Genomic DNA, 17644 nt, shown 5'->3' with positions numbered 1-17644 from the left:
CTAAACAACTCACTTTCCAATGTCCACATGTTTATTATTTTATTTTTCCCCCATTCTCCCTATCTTTATGGAAGTACACCTTTAAAACATTTCCATTACCAATTTTCTTTTTGTGGGGTTTCTGGAAAGAATAAAATTATATGCATGGATTCACTCTCCCATCTTTGGATAGAAGCTGTCTAGCAGAAATGTTTGCACATAACTGTAACTTCCACTAAGTTCATCTTGGCTTTCTGTTCATAAAATTTTGATCAGTCTGACATGACCTCTAACTGATTCATGACAGAATAATCAATTTGTTCTGGACGAGAAAGCATATTTGGAGAAGGAAACACTTTCCTTGGTAGAAAATGAGAGTCTCAGAAAATTATTTTAATAATTCACTTGAAGGATAAAGTAGAAAAAATAGCTAAACTACGCAATTATCTTACTCATTTAATATATGTTGACTGGCAACATAGTGCTAAGCTAAGCTATGCATAACCAATAGAGTTGTGAGGTAAATTAACAGCTACTGCATTTAGCCATTATGTTTTGGAGTGGTTTGTTTCTTAGCATAGCACTAGCACAATTATTTTTTTAAAAAATGTTTTAGTTTATTCTATAATGATAGACATGAAACAAAAACTGGGTATATGACATGTTTAGTGAATTATTAAAAATTAAGTTTATTGTATTATTTTCACTTTTGGTACATGTTCTTGCTAAATTAACATACCCTGAAAAGTATGTTTTGTCTTAATTTTTGTCAGAGTTTAGCAAAGCTGTGCACGAAAAATAGATAATGAAATACTTGTCAATATACTTTCTAGTCAATAAAACCCATATATCCTGAAAGTCAAGTTTTACTCCTTTTTCAAAGTTGAAGTACTAAGTGCTTACTGAATCTTTTTTGTTAAATTTCCTAATTGGCAGACTTAACACAATTCAAAGGGATTACAGATAGAACATTATTATTGTGAGTTTAAAGATATTTTTATAACCTCAGCATACTTACAGACTATATGGATTTAGAATTAGAGCCACACATGCCAGGATCTATTACTTCCAAATATGTATACCCAAAAGACATTTAAATTTATGTACTATTAATTCTTCACTACTTTTTATGAATCCTTCAAAATATAAGAGAACATTTTAAAGTACCTTTGATCTTGCTTCGTAGATATTTTAGGACTTCTTGTGTTCCTTTCTAGAAGGGTGGAGACAAAGACATTCACCAAGACATGCTTTGCAGTTTTACAGATCAACATATATGTCTGAATTTCAATTTAACAAAGAGCTGAATTCCAAATATACTTACACTTATAATTTCTCTTCGAATTGTTCTCAAAGGATTTCCTTCTAATGCCAAAAATTTCAAATGAAGGTTCCCCAATGAATAGGGAAGACTATAAAAGATTAAATTGATTTCAGGGAAAGCATCAAATATAAGTATACTCCAACCATAGTTAACTATAAAAAATCATATGGCAAACAGCATATCATAGAATAGTTTCAAAGAAAGGCCAAGTAATGCAGACCTAAAACATTTCCTTTCAAGATAAATGCTAAACATATAAAAGAAAAATCAGATTTGTTTTCAAAATTGTCATGCTGAGATTAATTTTTAAAAAGTGAGCTATAAAACATTTGTTAAATTATAACATTTGCTAAAAAAGTAAATGTTAAACATAAATTTGAATGAATCAGTGATTCAAGATAGACATCCTCACTGATACCAAATGTTTTGATTTTGCACTTAGAGCAAGGAAACAAAATTCTAATTGAAAAAAGATGACAAATAGAAAAAGATAATTTTTGAATGTCCAATTCATGTTTCCATTCAATAAAGTCATCTTCATCTCTGGCACATTTTAAAAACCATTCATACATAAAAATTCAATATCAATAAAATCTATTAAGCATCTACAAAATATAGGGCACTGGTATAGTGATATCAAGATTCTTGTTCTCAAGTCCTCAGTTAAACAAAGGAAAAAAACACATACAGCTAACTAAAATATAATAAGTATTATCTTACAATGCTGGTGGGAATATAAAATAGTACAGTCACTTTCGAAAGTGGAGTCTTTTAAACATATGGTCACTATACAACTAAGCAAACACACTGCTACACGTTTACTCAGGAGAAATGAAAATAATGTCCACACAGAAACTTGCACACAGATGTTTACAATAGCAAAAAATCAAAAACAACTCAAATGTCCATCAACTAACTACTGAAAAGACACATGAACTGCGGTATATCTATCTCTGTACAACAGAATAACACTCAGCAATAAAAATAAAACTACTGATACATACAACCACATGAATCACAAAAACTTTATGTTACATGAAAGAAGCCAGACACAAAAACTACATTCTATGTAATTCCATTTATGTGACATTCTAAAAAGGACAAAACTATAGTAACATAGCACATTAGTGGTTGCCAGGGGTTGGGGTATGGAAAGGGAATTGACTGCAAAAGGTATGAGGAAACTTTTTAGGGAGATAGAAATGTTCTACGTCGCTGTGATTACGGTTACACAAATATATACCTTTGCCAAAAATCATCAAGTTGTATGCTTGATTGGTAAATTTTATTGTATATAAGTTACACATTAACAAATGAATATGACATAAAAAGCATATATAATAAGACAAATGCTAAACAAGTCATGTTGCTATGAGAGTAGAAATATAGACACTGGTGGGGCTTTACGGGGGAGAAGGGAGTAGCAAAAACCGGATTTGGGCTTAAAGTGAAAAATCAAATACTATTACGCAAAAAAAAAAAGCATTCTAGGGTAAAGGAATAAAACAAAGAAAGGGTTGGTATATTTATAGCTCAATGTAGTCAGAGAGCAAGACACCTGTATGAGCGAAAGATGACAAATGATAAATTAAGTCTGATTGTAAGGCACCCTTGAATGTCAGGCTAAAAAGTCTAGAGTTTATTTTACAATATGGTGGTTCCCAATTAATTGCTGGTTGGAAGACCAGAAGCATCAAATTCTAGGAACTGTTTTAAAGAAAACAAAGAACAAAAATTCTAGGGTCCCGTCATCAGAGATTCTGATTCATTAGTGTCCCAGAATCAGTATTTTTTTTTTCTTAATGTTTCTCAAGTGATTCTAAAACGTACCCATATTTGGGAAACAGTGCTATGGCAAGGCTTTTAAAGTAAATACATTCCAGCGTTCTTAGAATTTAGTTCTAGGGGGTAACTAGAACTAAATTTTACTCTAGTAATAGTAATAATACTAATACTAATGATAATCTAGTTAGAGTAAGTCATAAATATGTCTGCTTCTATTATCATATCAAGCTTGCTGTTAAAGACAAAACCTAATTAATCTTTCTTTATCTGTACATAATTACTGCTCAATTAATATTTAGTGAATTCAATTTAGAAAAAAGGAACCTCTTGGTTTTTTAACAAATATTTCAAATTATGAATTATAACCAAATACAAACACAATTTCTATTCATTTGATATTTAAACTTACCTACTAATATCATTGTTGCTTAGGTCAAGCCTTTCCAAGGACTGTAGTAGTATAATTTCATCTGGAACAGATTTTAACTTGTTATCCCTCAGGTCTAGGACAAGAATTGAATTCAGATGTTTAAGATGTTCTGCCTCTAACATTTCAATCTGGTTTTCACCTACGTGCAATTCCTACAAAATCAAAGATGAGTTATGTGCATCTCTGTATTCAATTTTATAGTAGATAACGAAAATAAAATTGTAGGTACTCTTAATTTCAAGTGATTGAAAAACACATAGAAAAAATGCAACTTTATAAATATCAAGATGTTTAAATTTTCAATTATATTTAGGCTATCTTTCAGCTAAAGAAGAATGGCAAATGAGAAAATTTTTTGGCAATTTAAAAATAATTAAACGTTGAATCTGGCAGAAACATCAAGTTTATAAAACCAAAGTAGGCTGGGTGCAGTGGCTCACGCCTGTAATCCCAGCTCTTTGGGAGGCTGAGGCAGGCAGATCACAAGTTCAGGAGTTTGAGACCAGCCTGGCCAACATGGTGAAACCCCGTCTCTACTAAAAATACAAAAAATTAGCCAGGCGTGGTGGCGCGTGCCTGTAGTCCCAGCTACTCAGGAGGCTGCGGCAGGAGAATCGCTTGAACCCAGGAGGCGGAGGTTGCAGTGAGCAGAGATCACACCATTGCACTCTAGCCTGGATGACAGACCAAGAATCCATCTCAAAAAAAAAAAAAAAAAAAACCAAAGTAGAGAAATAATTTAGTAGTTACATTTAAATAATAAAAATATAAATCCAAAAACTACTTGCAAAACAAAGTAATATCAGTTTTTTAAAGTTATTGATATTATGCAGTTGGTCCTTGAACAACAAGGGTTTAAACTGTGAGGGTCCACTTTTATATAAATTTTTTTCAGAAAATATATTGAAATTTTATTTGGAGATTTGTGACAATTTGAAAACACTTGCAAACCAACTGTGTAGCCTAAAAACATTTTAAAAATTAAAAAAAGTTACATATGTCATGAATGCATTTAATATATGTAGATACTAGTTTATCACTGACTACCACAAAATATATACAAATCTATTATAAAAAGTTAAAATTTATCAAAACTTACATACAACTTACAGAGAAATGTAAACAAATGTGAAGATGCAGTCATAACTACATAAAACTAGGCCAGGCACAGTGGCTCACGCCTGTAATCCCAGCACTCTGGGAGGTGGAGACAGGCGGATCACCTGAGGTCAGGAGTTCGAGACCAGCCTGGCCAACATGGCGAAACCCCATCTATATTAAAAATACAGAAATTAGCTGGGCGTGGTGGTGGGCACCTGTAATCCCAGCTACTCGGGAGGCTGAAGCAGGAGAATCACTTGAACTCGTGAGGCGGAGGTTGCAGTCAGCTGAGATTGCAACACTGCACTCCAGCCTGGATGACAGAGCGAGACTCTGCCTCAAAAAAAAAAAATAAATCAAAGATTCTGCCTCAAAAAAAGAAAAATCATAACTACATAAAATTAACTGTAGTACACACTGTACTACTATAATAATTTTGTTGCCACTTCTTGTTGGTACTGTGGTGAGCCTGTGTTGTGAGTATCCACTTAAAACCTGTATGAAGCTAATCATTTCCAGGTGAGCAGTTCAGCTCTCCAGTAAATTGCATGTCACAGTAAAAAATGATCTCTTGCAGTTCTCATATGTTTCTCATACTGTTTAGTGCAAAACCATAAATTTCAAATAACATCATGGGACTAATAGGAAGTGCCACTAGTGATGCTGAAAGTTCTCCCAAGAAGCAGAGAAAAGTCATGACATTACAAGAAAAGTTGAATTGCTTGACATATACCATAGATTTAAGTTGCTCACCATTTCAGACAGATGATTCATCTTGTAAGCAGATGATATAAACTTATGGTATCAATACAGCATGGTACTATAAACACAGTTGATCCTTGAATGACAATGGGTTTTAGGTTTGAACTGCACAGGTCCACTTATATGTGGATTTCCTTCCACCTCTGCCATCTCTGTGTCAGCAAGACCAACCCCTTCTCTTCCTCCTCCTCAGCCTACTCAACACGAGGACAATGAAGATGAAGACCTTTATGATGACTGACTTCCATTTAATTAATAGTAAACACATTTTCTCTTCCTTATGATTTTCTTAATAAGATTATTTTCTCTAGCTTACTTTATTGTAAGAACATAGTACATAATACATATGGCATACAAATTATATGTTAACCAATTGTTTATGTTATTGGTAAGGCTTCTGGTCAACAGGAGACTACTACTAGTTAAGTTTTTGGGGAGTCAAAAGCTACACACAGATTTTCAACTCCATGGGGGTCAATGCCTATAACCTTTGCATTGTTCAAGGATCAACTGTAATCAGTTTGTTACTTAACATTTTCATTAGTGATTATTTTATATACTGATTTGCCATTAATAGAAACTATAATTACCAGATGGAAAATTATTCTTATTAAAGGAAAACTTTTTCAGTTCATTTTATATATCATCGCTCTGTTTAAAATAAACTCTTTTAACAGTAGAGCTTAAAGGTATATATAAAAAAGGCAAATCATGGCAAATTTACAAGACAGCATTAATTCTACACATTTAAAGCCAAAAGAATGTAATTCATTTCAAACATACTTGATTATGATTAGGTAAAGGTGAGAGGTGACACTTTATAGAATTAAGTACATAATCCTGGTTGGTATTCCAGGTCTCCTACTTACAATTTTAGCCTCTTTATCTACTACTTCTCCAGTTATGAACTACTTGTCAGATGAAATGGACAAATCTCTATTTTTTAAATTATTTCTTTTAAAAAATGTATTACTAAAAATACCACTAATGTAAGTAATCATATTAAAATTCTGAAAAGTATTAACATAGGAAAAACACAGTACTTATAACTAATACACACTCCCAATGTAAAACAAGATTAGCTCCTTTAAAAATGCATTTTAATAATTAACTTTTGGAAAATATAGTTATTTAATAATCAACTAAATAGTACCTTCAATAGACTACAAGAAGGAAATTCTGGTAGAAAACGTAATTTATTCCTCCGCAAATAAAGCAATTCTAGTGATTCCATGCCAGCCAATTCAGGAGGTATAGTTTCCAAGAGATTTGAATTACAATCCAAATGCTTCAACCCTGTAATATATATTTGGTAAAAAACAAAAATAGAGAAAAAAAAATTAGTTTCTGATCGTATACAACTTTAAAGAATGTGTAAGAAATCGCTATGAGGACTTATGAACCTGTGCCATATAATCAAGAATATTCAAACACCACTGAATTAAATAAATGTAAATTTTTCTACATTTAATTATAATTAAAGAGAAATAGTAACATAAAAATTATTACTTAGGCCAGTTGTGCTGTAATGCCAGCACTTTGGGAGGCCCAAGGTGGGCGGATCACTTGAGTTCTGGAGTTCAAGACCAGCCTGGGCAACATATAGTGAAACATCGTCTCTACTAAAAATTAAAAAAAAATTAGCTGGGCATGGTGGTGCATGCCTGTAGTCCCAGCTACTTGGGAGGTTGAGGCAGGAAGAATGCTTGAGCCTGGGAGATCGAGGCTGCACTGAGCTATGATCACGTCATTGCACCCCAGCCTGGGCAATTTAACAACAGTCCCGGTCATTTTTGTAATACATTTAAAAATAAAGTTCTGGTACTCTGTTAAAGTACAACTAAATGTACTCTGTGTAACAGCTTAAAAGTATCATTGTCATGGCTGAGAAATGAAAGCATCTGGTCATTAATAACATTGGATATTAGAAAAATTACTATAAACTCAAATGTATTTTTAAGTTGATTTATCAACTTAAGTTGAGATGTTCCTATCTCTCAAGATATTTCCACTCAATTTATGAAAAAAGTCCATGCTGCTTATGTCTTCATTCTAGATATATTTTACATTTAGCTGCTCTTTATAATATCCTTATTGAAAAAAATGACAAATACAGCAAAATCCTAACTATTGGTATCCCAGGTAAAGACTCCCCTAAAATGTCAATTTGATTTAGGGCAGATTTAACTTATTTTAAAATGTTTAAAACAATTTTAAACAACAAATAACCATTAATCTAAAGCAAAACAACACAATTTTAGAAATTTACCTCAAAACTATCTGCAATTGAATGCAGGCAATCATTTCTATGACTTGCCAAACAAAAGGGAGGTTTTTAGAATTGAAGAAGGCTTACAAATGATCAGAAAAAAAAAAAGGCTAACCATCAACCAAGAAATAGTAACAAAATAACAGTTTTTTTATTAATTTATTTTATTTTATTTTTTGAGCGAGAGAGAAGAGGTCTCACTATGTTGCCCAGGCTTGAGTGTAGTGGATATTCAAAGGGGCAATCCCACTATTGATCAGATGGGAGTTTTGACCTGCTCTGTTTCTGACCTGGGTTGGTTCACCCCGCCTTAGGCAACCTGGTGGTCCCCCACTATGGGAGGTCACCATGATGATGCTGAACTTATGTGGATACCCGACTGGCATAGCGCACTACAGCCCAGAACTCCCTGGGCTCAAGCGATCCTCCTGCCTCAGCCACCTGGGTAACTGGGACTACAGACACATGCCACAGTGCCTGGTAATAACAGTTTCTTTAAACAAACAAACAAAAAAATCACTAATGATTTTAGACTCTTAAGAATTTTATATTGAAGTATACTAATTTAAAAGGTACCTTGACTTTTTTAATCCCTTAATGTTAGTTCTACAATACTTCAGATATTATGGTTTGATGGCAAACTTTAACAGAACCAGTAAATTTTGACATTTTGGTTTTTTTAAAAAAGATTGACAACCTGGGACCTCAGACAAAACAAGACTTATTTCTCGACATTATTACTTATGGACCATGAGGAGGCTACAGCTATAATACAACTACATATCATAGGTAGATTCACCAGTAAGAGGGGACTAACCTCTTTATGAATGTTGAATGAATGAATGAAAGACAGTATAGCTTAGGTATATAATCCTACTACAACGAATAATCATATTTTCTTCTTTTTCATATGCCTAAGTATCTTTATGATGGTATTTCTTTAGACAGTTGATACATAATAATGGTCTGGAGAAAATCTGACTAGTTGCTATTGTTTGCATTTACCACTATAAAAATCTACTACTTTAGTTCTCTGTAACTATATTAAAAATTACTTTCTAAATGTAAGTTGCACCAACTTCAAATTTATGTATTATGTAAAACAGAAAATATTTACTTTTCATTCTATTTATTTCTGCTGGCAAACTCTTCAGTTCATTACTAGAAAGATTGAGTCGCACCAGACTGGACAGAGAAGAAAAACTAGCAGGAACAGTTGTAAGATGATTGTTTGAAAGATCCTTTAAAAAGAGAAAGACAAAATAAATGAATAAACAAGTAAAAAAATAAATAAATAATGCCCTAAAAAGGATTTCAAATTTTTGAAGGAATTACAACATAAAAGAGACTACTTAAGATGTGATAAGTTGTGTAACCCTCATTCACTGAAAACTTCACAGATCATCATTCATTTCAAGATTGATTTTCAATATCTACAGGCCCACTATATGTTCATCAATGGTAGTAGACAGGATATAAATGAATTCTAACTTCAAAAATATTTTACATAACGGATTCTGTTAAAACTAAGTCATGCCATATTATGCATCATATTTTCAATGCAAAAATTCATGTATTCATCCAATATTTATGAAGTGCCTAAGAAGAATTAGGCATATTATTAATAAACTGTCATGTGAAATGAAAAACATCTTTGCAAGAAAGAAAAATTCCTGAGAAAAGGAAAAATGAAGCTGAAAAAAACGGCCATTCAAATTTTTGAGGAAAAAAAAAATTTTCTATTGGTTCTTCTGCTGACCTCAGAAAGTCAGATCTGACTGGTACCAGAAGTCTACCCTCTACTCTTCATTCACTCAAGATTGCTTAATTAATCGCTATACCTCAATGTTTCTTTAAATGATTATGTTTGCTTTTTCTTTAAATAGTTTTAAGAGAACTTTTTTTTGAAACTCCCTTTAAAAGACGTTGTTATGAATCAGGTAATTTTTATAACACTCAAATTAGGTGTAAATTGCTCCACTACATAACAGCAAAGTGTTAAGTAGTGTCAATGGCAACAATGAATAAGATTTTCATTTAATATAACATTAAACAACCTAACACTAAACAATTCATTAAATCTAACAGTAACATTTTGTAACTCTGAAGAAACCAAGAAGATAGAAAAAGGTAAAAATACTGGATCAAATCTTTTTTTAAAAACATACTGTTATAATTATTTTATAACAATATATTATCATAATCTACAACATGTAACATAACATATTCTACAACTCTAATACTAAAAACTCTAAGAATCAAAAGATTGCTAATAAATAAATATTTTGTAATATCAAAAGTTACTAACACTAAATGCAATGTGGTATCCTGCACTGGACTCTGAAACAAAAACAAGGACATTAGTGGAAAAACTGGGAAAATCTAAATAACGTCTGCAGTTTAATTAGTATTGTACCAATGTGAACATCTGAGTGTTCCTGTGGTTATATCAATATTAACATTAAAGAAAGTTGGATGTAGGGTATATGAGAACTCTTTTACTATATTTGCTTTCCTATAAACCTAAAATTATTCTAAAATAAAAAGCCTAAAATAAAAAGTTACTAACAAAAAACTTAATTCAGAAATTGTCAAAGCATTTTTAAAAACCCAAATAATTCTAATAAACCCCCTTGTAAATTCTACATAAAATTACTAATAATTACTGCAGTTAGTAATTGTTAGATATAAAACATAAATACACTATATAAATTAATCCATATTTATGCCAAGTCATTCCTTTAACAAATAATTAGTTGCATTGTGCTAAGCAGTTTTTATATAAGTTTAAGAAATATTACTAGTTTAAATTATAGGTGTTTAATCTGTTTTAATATATTGTTGCTCACATTTATGATGTATTTGATACTGAGTCTGTAGAACACAATTCTGAAATGAAACATTCTTTCATTATATAAATGAGTCTCTGGGAACATGTGGGTGGATAGTAGAAATTTTATTTATTTTAAATTTTCCTTTCAGCTCTCAACTCCAAATGGACTCTTTTAAATCAACTGCTACCTTTTACCACCAATTTTTATAAGAAAATCTGATGGCTTCCTCCTTTGCCATTCATTTTATCTACCTATGCCTTTTACTTATTTCCCATTTGATCATATGGAAAGACAAGAAGACACTGAAGGAATGGTTGAGAAGAGTATATATTTTGACTTTTAAACTCTAGAGCAAATGAGGGAAATATCAAGGAGGATGTACACACAGCAAAAATAGAAAAGGAGTAATTTCTTCCTCTAATGAAAAGCAAGCTAAAATGACAGGAGTTTTCCAAAACATGTAAGAGGGAAAAGAATAACAATGCAATATGAATTAACTATGTGGAGTAGATATTATATATTAGTACCTTCGATTTAATACAGCTAAAGTCTTTCAGATGGTATAGCCTACAGTGGAATCTTATTCCTTTGGTGGTAAAATGGAAAAAAAAAAAGAGATGGATACACTTTGGAGTCAAATTGACTTATACTCAAATTCTAATTTTGTTACTTGTTAGTTGTGTTACTTTTGACAAATTTTCTTTTCTCTGTCTCTTTCTTTCTTCCTTTCTCTCTCTTTCTTTTTCTTTCCTCTCTCTCTCTCTTTTTGAGACAGGGTCTCCTGTTACCCATGCTGGAGTGCAGTGGCTCAATCATGGCTCACTAAAGCCTCAACCTCCCTGACTCAGGCAACTTCCCTGCCTCAGCCTTCTGAGTAGCTGAGACTTACAGGCACGTGCCACCACACCTGGATAATTTTTGTATTCTTTGTAGAGACAGGTTTTTTGCCATGTTTTCCAGGCTGGTCTCGAACTCCTGGGCTCAAAAAATCCACCCACCTTGGCTTCCCAAAGTGACAGAATTACAGGCACGAACTACCACACCTAGCTCCAAATTTCCTTTTTATCAGCCTTACTTTCTTATTGTATTAGGGGATATTACATTGCCATATGTAATGCTCAAAGATAAATGTCTATTGTTTTTATTATTCTTAATAATACGACTAGGCTAGCAGTGGCTCATGCCCGTAATGCCAGAACTTTGGGAGGCTGAGGAGGGTGGATCATTTGAGGTCAGGAGTTCAAGATCAGTCTGGCCAACATGGTGAAACCCCGTCTCTACTAAAAATACAAAAATTAGCCGGGCAGTAGAGGTGCATGCCTGTAATCCCAGCTACTTGGGAGGCTGAGGCAGGAGAATTGCTTGAACCTGGGAGGTGGAGGTTGCAGTGAGCGAGATCGCGCCACTGCACTCCAGTCTGGGTGACAGGGTAAGACCATGTCCCCCCAAAAATAAAATAATAATAAAAATATGACTAAAATAATATTTGTATTGCTTTACAGTTATCTCTATTTAAGGTAAGTGAAACAATAGAATTAAAATTTTGCCAGGAAGTGTGGCCATTCTGAAAAGTAGAGAAGACAGACCTTCAATGAATTACCTGGACATTTGGAAGGCAGAAGGGCCACAGGTAATATAAAGAAGGAAATGGAAATGGGCATAGAAAAGAGAATTGGTATATGCTAAAGACAACTTTCCTCTATTCTGCTATGCTGTGAAGCCTCTGAATAACAAAGTAATCTTCATTGCACCTTTCCCAAACTCTTCCTAAATTAAAACTTAAAGTTGATTTCATAATACAGGAAAACCAAATTTACAGTGACAAATTTAGCTATCTTATTGAAATGCACATTTCTGATAATCTAATCACAAAATCAGCTGTCCATGTTCCCACAGTTTCAATCATCTATCTTAATTTCTCAGCCTGATGAAAAATCCCACCAGCCCCAAATTGTACAAAAATTGGAAAATCAGAACTTACTAAATCTTCTAAATTGGAAAGTTGTTCAAATCCCTCTGATATGCAGGTTAATTCATTATGCTGGAGATACAGGCACTTCAGGTTTCTTAGGTTTGTAATTTCTTCAGGGAGTATTTTCAGTTTATTATGGCTATTGGTTGATAAAATAAATGATGAATAATTTAGCGGCAATACAATAAATATTTATCAAAGACATTTCTTGCTAACCAATGACACTGGACTCATAAAAATCAAATATAGTTACTAACTTTAAGTACTTATCAAAATTCATATCCAAAAATATGTACTCATTAAAATAATAGTAATCTAAAGTAACTACATTGGGGTTTCAAAGAAAAATAACAAAGAAATAAAGGCTTTTAGCCAAACATAAATAATTTGTGATGTTTTGATTGCATGCTTATAATCAACTCTTGATTTGACATGCAATGTGACAGGACACACTAGACGCTTAATTTGTTATACTGTGATACGCTTTGGTTGTGTCCCCACACAAATTTCATCTTGAATTGTACTCCCATAATTCCCACATGTTGTGGGAGGAACCCGGTGGGAGATAGTATGAATCATGGGAGCGGTTTCCCCCATACTGTTCTCGTGGTAGTGAATAAGTCTCATGAGTTCTGATGGTTTTATCAGGGGTTTCCAATTTTGCATCTTCCTCATTTTTCTCCTGCTGCTGCCATGTAAGAAGTGCCTTTTGCCTCCCACCATGATTCTGAGGCATCCTCAGCCATGTGGAACTGTAAGTCCAATTAAACCTCTTTTTCTTCCCAGTCTCGGGTATGTCTTTATCAGCAGCATGAAAACAGACTAATACATACTATAACTGACTTTCAGAATTTTGACAAAACTATATGCACACATATACCACAATGGAGTTACATCTTATATGTTTGGTTTTAAGGCAAAAATAGCTATTTCTGTTTGAGGACCTAGGATGTGAAGTTGAATGTAATATGGAATTCCACTCTTCTTCATACTTGGTCTTTTCAGTTAAGCCCTTCTGTAGAGATATTCAGTGTAATGGTTTAGAAGTCCCAAATCATGGAGGATGATACACTCCATGATAATTAAGAGATGACTGAACTAGTTCCCAGGTTTATCACAACTTAAATATTCACTTACGAATTCCATGCTATTTTCATGCCATATACAGTTACTTTACAAATAACAGGGGGAAAATGGGAAATACAAGGTGCTTACAATAACCCTAAATTACAGTAAAATAAAACTAGTTGGGACAAAAAAAGTCAAAAGATGTCTTCTAAAACAAGAACCAATAATATTGTTAAGTCGGTTACTGTTATTGGTTACCTAGCTGAAATCTTTGCACACTTGATAGGGATCTAACTGGGGAGAGATATAATTTTAGCTATAGATTTCCTCCATCTCCTTTTCTTAGCTAATTACTCCATCCTAAGATTCATACTTTTTTTAAACTTCTTCACTGAGAACACACCTACATACTCTTAAGTATAGAATCTAAAGCTTAAGCCATGTCACTCAACACTTACTGCTTCCTCTCTTCCTCTCAACAATCCCCACTCTTGTCTTTACAGGCCACGTCTATGCCTTTGACTTGTAAGGGGAAGATACTGTGATGGAGTTCTAAATAATTAGCACCTTTTTATGTATATATATTTTCATTGGCCAAGGGTAATTTTATGTTTTCCACCAAATAAGGAGTGTTACTGGGAGGGACTATTTTCCCTCAAACCAGTTAGCTTATCTCCAGAAAACAAACTTGACTATATTACATTACATAGATCTGTAACCGTATCTATTTTATAAGCCACAGTTTTTCAAACTATGCTTTAAGTTCCTGAACCATTTTTTTCTACTCCAAAATAAGACCTCTTTAAATCTCCTTTCCCATAGCCTATGTCTATATAACAAACAAAGGCAAAGATATTCTTTCTTAAAAGTCTGGGTATGTATCAGAGAGCAAAGAGAGTTAGCTACAATCTTTGCCACTGAACATCCCATGTACCAGTATGTCCATGACAGTTACAAAAATATATCTGTAGAATCCCAGGAGTCCTTGGAGAAGTTTAAAAATGACTACTAATAAAAACTATGAAGTATTTCATTTATGAAAGAATTGTTTTACATTTCTTCCTTATTGTTTAGATATTTTTAGAATATCAAGGTAACTTAAAAGTTGAGACATCAACAAAGAGGTTTACTACAATAACAAACCACTAAGAATTGTTTTATAAAAAAAAAAATTTAAGCATTTAAAAAAAATCAACTAGCCTTGCATTTGTAAAATCAGAAATGATGGGGGTAATGCTAAAACAAAGAAAAAAACATACAAACTAAGAATTAAAGCTTTAAAAAACTTAAAATTATTATTCTGCTTTAACTACTTTCTGAGATAATTCAAAGATATTTTTAATGTTGAGAAAATTTAAAGAATATTAGATTTAAACCATTATAAGGGCAATAATATAAGTAAATAAGCTTAATTTTTACCTGACATTAAGTTTCTGAAGATTTTCTAGCTCTCTTATAGCAGAAGGAAGGGATGTCAACTGATTATCATGTATCTAAAAGTTTTTAAAAGACAAAGTCAATATTCTTAGTCTTATCATTAACAATATATAAGCTTTGCCAGTGTACAAAACTATTAGTCAGTAATCTCCTGTTCCTCAAATTCAATGGCAACAAGTTGAACTACTGTTCAACATACTTGTTCTGTATGTAGAACAGTTTGAAGATGACCAAACGGCTGTTCAGAAATCATGAAGGCAGGCCAGGTGCAGTGGCTCACACCTGTAATCCCAGCACTTTGGGAGGCCGAAGAAGGCAAATTGCTTGTACCCAGGAGTTTGAGACTAGCCTAGGCAAATTAGTGAGACCTTGTCTCTACAAAAAAAAAAAAAATTCTTATTAGTCAGGCGTAGTGGCGCACACCTGTAGCCCCATCTACTCAGGAGGCTGAGGTGGGAAGATCGCTTGAGCCTAGGAGGTCAAGGCTGCAGTGAGCCCACATTGTGCCACTGCACTCCAGCCTGGGCTACAGAGTGAGGCCCTGTCTCAAAAAACGGAAGAGAAGAGAAGAGAAGTCATGAAGTGTTAAGTCATCCACTTTAAATACTATACTAAGAAAAATTTCAACTCGTTAGTAGAGTTTCAATTTCAAAGAAGAGATGAGGGGGTTAGAAACTAAAAACAGCTCTCTGATGATATGATTTATATCAATATATACAAAAATTATATGAGAAAAGAGAAAGGGACTTTTCTCATGTTCTCACAGAATCAGTTTTTAAGGTAGAAAGAACCTTAGAGTAAGCCAATCCATTCATTTTACAAATGAAGAAAATAAAAAGTTCCCTAAAAATTGATCTATTTAGATTCTACTTTTCAGCACATGAATTGGAGGACTTTTTATGTTGATAAGTAAAGTATACTAGATTGTGAAGCCTGCAGATTATGAAATATACTCCTTGTGCTTCACTTTACCACAGGACATGGCAACAAAGGACTAAAAAGAATCCCTGAATAAAAACACAAAAAAATTAAGTTCAATAATTTAACTCAATGAGGTTGAAGGCAAGTAATATATATACATATAGACTTGCTTTAATATCTAGAATAATAATGATAAAAATTGTAACAATAGGCCAGGTGCAGTAGCTCATGCCTGTAATCCCAGCACTTGGGAGGCTGAGGCAGGAGGAGAGTTTGAGGACAGGAGTTCAAGACCAGTCTGGGAATCATAGTGAGACCCTCATCTCTACACACACACACAAAAATAGCCGGGTGTGGTGGCATGCACCTATAGCCCCAGCTACTTGGGAGACTGAGGCAGGAGAATTGCTGGAGTCCATAAGTTCAAGGCTGCCGTGAGCCATGATCACTCCACTATTTTGCCTGTGCAAAATAGTAATAAGAAAAAAAAGATGAGCAGAAATAACCACTTGTTGAATATTGATTCTGTTTGTATTCATTAACTTATTTAATTCTACAAACAAAATTTTTAAATAGGTAATAGTATCAGTCTTGGTTTATAGATGTGGAGACTAAGGCACAGAGAGGTAACTCTCCCCAGGTCACACAGCCATTAATAGCAGAAGTCAGAATTAGAAACTTGGTGTTCTGATCCTGCACTTTTAACCATTATGCTATGCCTAGAATGATAATTTACTATCTGTCCTTGCATTACCAACTCAACATGAAAGGTTTTCTGCTACCAAAGCCTAAATTTAGCTTTAGAGTCTCTTCAATTAATAATCCATATTTATAGTCAGTCAACTTACATCAAGAACAGTCAGTGCAGGCAAGAGTCGTAGGTCATCTGTAAGTGACTGAAGTTTATTGTTTGATATTATTAGTTTGGTCAAATCTGTCTGCTCCCACCATCTTTCAGTAGCACCAAACGAAAGATTCTGATTAGCTTCCTCAGGGATATCCACATTTATTCTCCAGACACACTGCGGCACTAGTTCCATCAGCACCACACCAGGGGAAAAAAAAAAAAAAAAAAAAGATGAAAACCAGAACTAGATACTAAGTGACATGCTTTTATAATAGCCATTCCATTTATCTATTGAAAAACATTTTCTAAAACAAAAAATAAGTTAAATAGCAATAAATATAACTAGAGTGAAAGTTGATTTTATTTAAAAAGGCTATATATCAATAATATGTCCTCTACACATTAGCTCTCACTTTAACCTTCATTCAACTATATTTACTAGGCTTACATATACTGAATAGCACATACAATGCACAGCACATTGTGGTAAATATGTACGACAAAGAATGCATTCTACCATCAGGCTAACAGATTAACAGAGAAGGCATGGAAATCAACATGTATATGTAATAACTTTTATAACAGAAGTATATACTAAGGCTCAGAAAGAACTAGTAATAATGGCTAACACTTATAAATACTTCTAACATACTAATTCACTTAAACCTTGGAACAATTCTGCAAAGTAGGTGTTATTATTCCCATCGGATGGATGAGAAAAATAGAGCACAAAGAAAATGTATAATTTGGCCAGGGTTATAAAGCTAGACAAGTACCACAGATGTGATTCAATGCCTGGCAGTGCTATATTGTCTTGCTTTCTATTAACATTTGGGAGAAATATCTGACTTTGGTAGCTACTCTTTATTTTATCTGACATACAATTTTATTTCTTATGGCACCATACAACACTGT

General features: G+C 33.3%; 1 protein-coding gene across 1 annotated transcript in view; it reads right to left on the bottom strand.

The window, feature by feature from the left end:
* Positions 1–17644, bottom strand: part of LRRC40 (leucine rich repeat containing 40) — a 60934-nt gene that overhangs the window by 27430 nt on the left and 15860 nt on the right. The window contains exons 2-9 of the mRNA XM_003830608.4: positions 16731–16912; positions 14944–15017; positions 12466–12595; positions 8768–8891; positions 6535–6677; positions 3498–3670; positions 1304–1391; positions 1147–1192 (exon numbers count right to left, since the gene is read on the bottom strand). Of these exons, the coding sequence (XP_003830656.1) occupies positions 1147–1192; positions 1304–1391; positions 3498–3670; positions 6535–6677; positions 8768–8891; positions 12466–12595; positions 14944–15017; positions 16731–16912 (960 nt within the window). The remainder of the gene's footprint in view (positions 1–1146; positions 1193–1303; positions 1392–3497; positions 3671–6534; positions 6678–8767; positions 8892–12465; positions 12596–14943; positions 15018–16730; positions 16913–17644) is intronic.

Source organism: Pan paniscus, chromosome 1 (assembly GCF_029289425.2).
Source record: "Pan paniscus chromosome 1, NHGRI_mPanPan1-v2.0_pri, whole genome shotgun sequence".
NCBI lineage: Eukaryota > Metazoa > Chordata > Mammalia > Primates > Hominidae > Pan > Pan paniscus.
The sequence above is the reverse complement of the archived record's forward strand: the minus strand, read 5'-3'. Positions and strand labels throughout refer to the sequence as shown.